General features: G+C 39.4%; 1 protein-coding gene across 1 annotated transcript in view; it reads left to right on the top strand.

The window, feature by feature from the left end:
• The window catches only part of LOC107094969 (ankyrin repeat and SOCS box protein 3-like), a 12,484-nt gene extending 11,386 nt beyond the window's left edge, over nucleotides 1-1,098 (top strand). The window contains exons 5-7 of the mRNA XM_015390906.1: nucleotides 124-426; nucleotides 513-646; nucleotides 727-1,098. Coding sequence (XP_015246392.1) covers nucleotides 124-426; nucleotides 513-646; nucleotides 727-959 — 670 coding nt within the window. The 3' untranslated portion in view covers nucleotides 960-1,098. The remainder of the gene's footprint in view (nucleotides 1-123; nucleotides 427-512; nucleotides 647-726) is intronic.
• Nucleotides 1,099-2,065: the final 967 nt, after the last annotated feature.

Genomic DNA, 2,065 nt, shown 5'->3' with positions numbered 1-2,065 from the left:
ATAGAGATAGAATGAAGCAGAATGATGAAAAAGAGGTCCCTATGTCCTCCAGCAGTGACCCTGACCTGGACCCTAATGCTGACAGGTCACACATGACCGTAATCTGAATGTTTCTGTTTGCAGGGATTCTGTAAAGCTGCTGCTCGCTGCTGGAGCTGCGTTAAAAGCAGAGGAGTGGACTTATGCTCTTGCAACGGACAAAACGGATCTGCTGGAACTGATTCTGGACTACAGGTGGATCCGCGGACCAGAAGCTTTTCACAAAGACATTCCAGCAGGACGCCACGGTGGGAAGACGGTGCTGAAGCTGCAGGAACTGAGAGAGCTGGTCTGTGTAGCGCTGAGCCAAGTGAACTTTGCCTCCTGTTGGCTTCCTGTGCTTCTGAACAAAGGACTGGATCCATATCTGCTGCTGCACCCCCACATGTAACCCCCCCCAGCCTTGCTCCTTCAAAGGCCCTTTTGTTACAGCAGAGATGAAGCCAGATGTTTTTGTCTTTTGTTTCATGCAGGCTGGAGAAAGCAGAGAGTGACGTGCTGAACTTCCTGCTCCAGTTCATAAACTGGTCGACTCTTCCTCCTCCTCTGAAGATCATTTTGGAGCAGAGGGAGGCAGAGGGAACTTGGGAACCTCTCGCTCATTTTGGTACCCAGTGAAAATGCCTACTTCAGTTCGGATGCTGTTACCTGAACACTCAGCTGACGGATCTTTTCTCCACATTTCAGCTTCGGTTCCGTCTCTTTTCCACCTCTGCCGGCTGAAGGTCCGAGATGCGCTGGGCCCGGATCAGCTGATGACGACGGATGCAGTCCAGCAGCTGCCTGTTCCGTCTCCACTCCATGTTTTCCTTCAATTCAGGGACATCCAAAAGCCTTCCTACACCCGCCCCCCTCCGTCACCCGTTATAAACCGCGTAGAGAGACACCGCAGCGCTCACCAGCACAGACATGTTTTATAAACACATTTCACTCCCTCTCATCTCCGTTTATAGATCTATCAGAGACATTTCTGCCCTTCTGTAGATATTTCTATCTTAGAATATCAGTCCTGAGAGGAGTTCATCATCAAACCGAATTATAGAAACACTCCATAATGTCCTCATGTTGTTCCTGAATATTAATTCTGGCTATTTGGAATGTAGTTAAGAAAATAAATAAAAATATATTTTCACTAATATTTTTGTGTTCTTTGGGGTTATGTATATTATTTTTCCCCTCTATATCCTTCAGATATTCTGTTCTTGTAAAAAAAATAAAAATAGGAACTAGGATTCCTCTTATTATTTATTATATTCTTAGAACATAACTATTCCAAGAATAAATCCTTAGAATAGTTATTTAGTAAAACATTTAGAATAAAGCACTTTCAGCTTCCAGGGCATGCTGGTAATAAAACTAAATAAGTTCATTTTGTCTTGAATTCAGGAGGTAAGAGAGACACTTTGCTAATGGAACAAGATCATTATCATTTGAAATAAGAAAAAATACATCGCCTTATCTCAAGTGCATATTAATTTAAGAGTAAAAAAAACAACTAATTCAGTTGGCAAATAATTTTATTTACTTGCTCAAATTAAGGGTAAATATTACGGATTAGGGTTTGTGGTGAGCAACAGGTTGGGGCAGCACCAAGTCCAACCACAGAGAAATTAATTGTCTGGATGAAACTAATTATTTTGATGGATTTTATTTAAATACCAACAGGCCAGAATAAAAATGAGCTAAAATGAAACAAAACTAATGAGATTATTTTTAATGAAAAAAAAATGTTAACTGATTTTTATTTTTTATTTTATTTCAGTATAGTATGGGGAAAAAAGTCAGAATTCTGACTTTAATCTCAGAATTCTGACTTTTTTTATTGTCAGAATTCAGTCAGAATTTTTAGAAAAAAGTCAGAAGTCAAAAGTCTTCTGTAAAATATACTTAATTTAAGAAATGTTGATTTATTTCTAGATCGTTTTTGCAGTGCAGATTTCATATCTTGTTCTTAATAGGAAGTGCTTTGATTGTTCATTTTAATTATTGTTTAGCCAATAGAATGGATCTCTATGGAATAGGATTA

Source organism: Cyprinodon variegatus, unplaced genomic scaffold, assembly GCF_000732505.1.
Source record: "Cyprinodon variegatus isolate N-32 unplaced genomic scaffold, C_variegatus-1.0 Scaffold517, whole genome shotgun sequence".
Taxonomy (NCBI): domain Eukaryota; kingdom Metazoa; phylum Chordata; class Actinopteri; order Cyprinodontiformes; family Cyprinodontidae; genus Cyprinodon; species Cyprinodon variegatus.
Note: the sequence above shows the minus strand (reverse complement) of the source record. Positions and strands in the feature narration are given on the sequence as shown.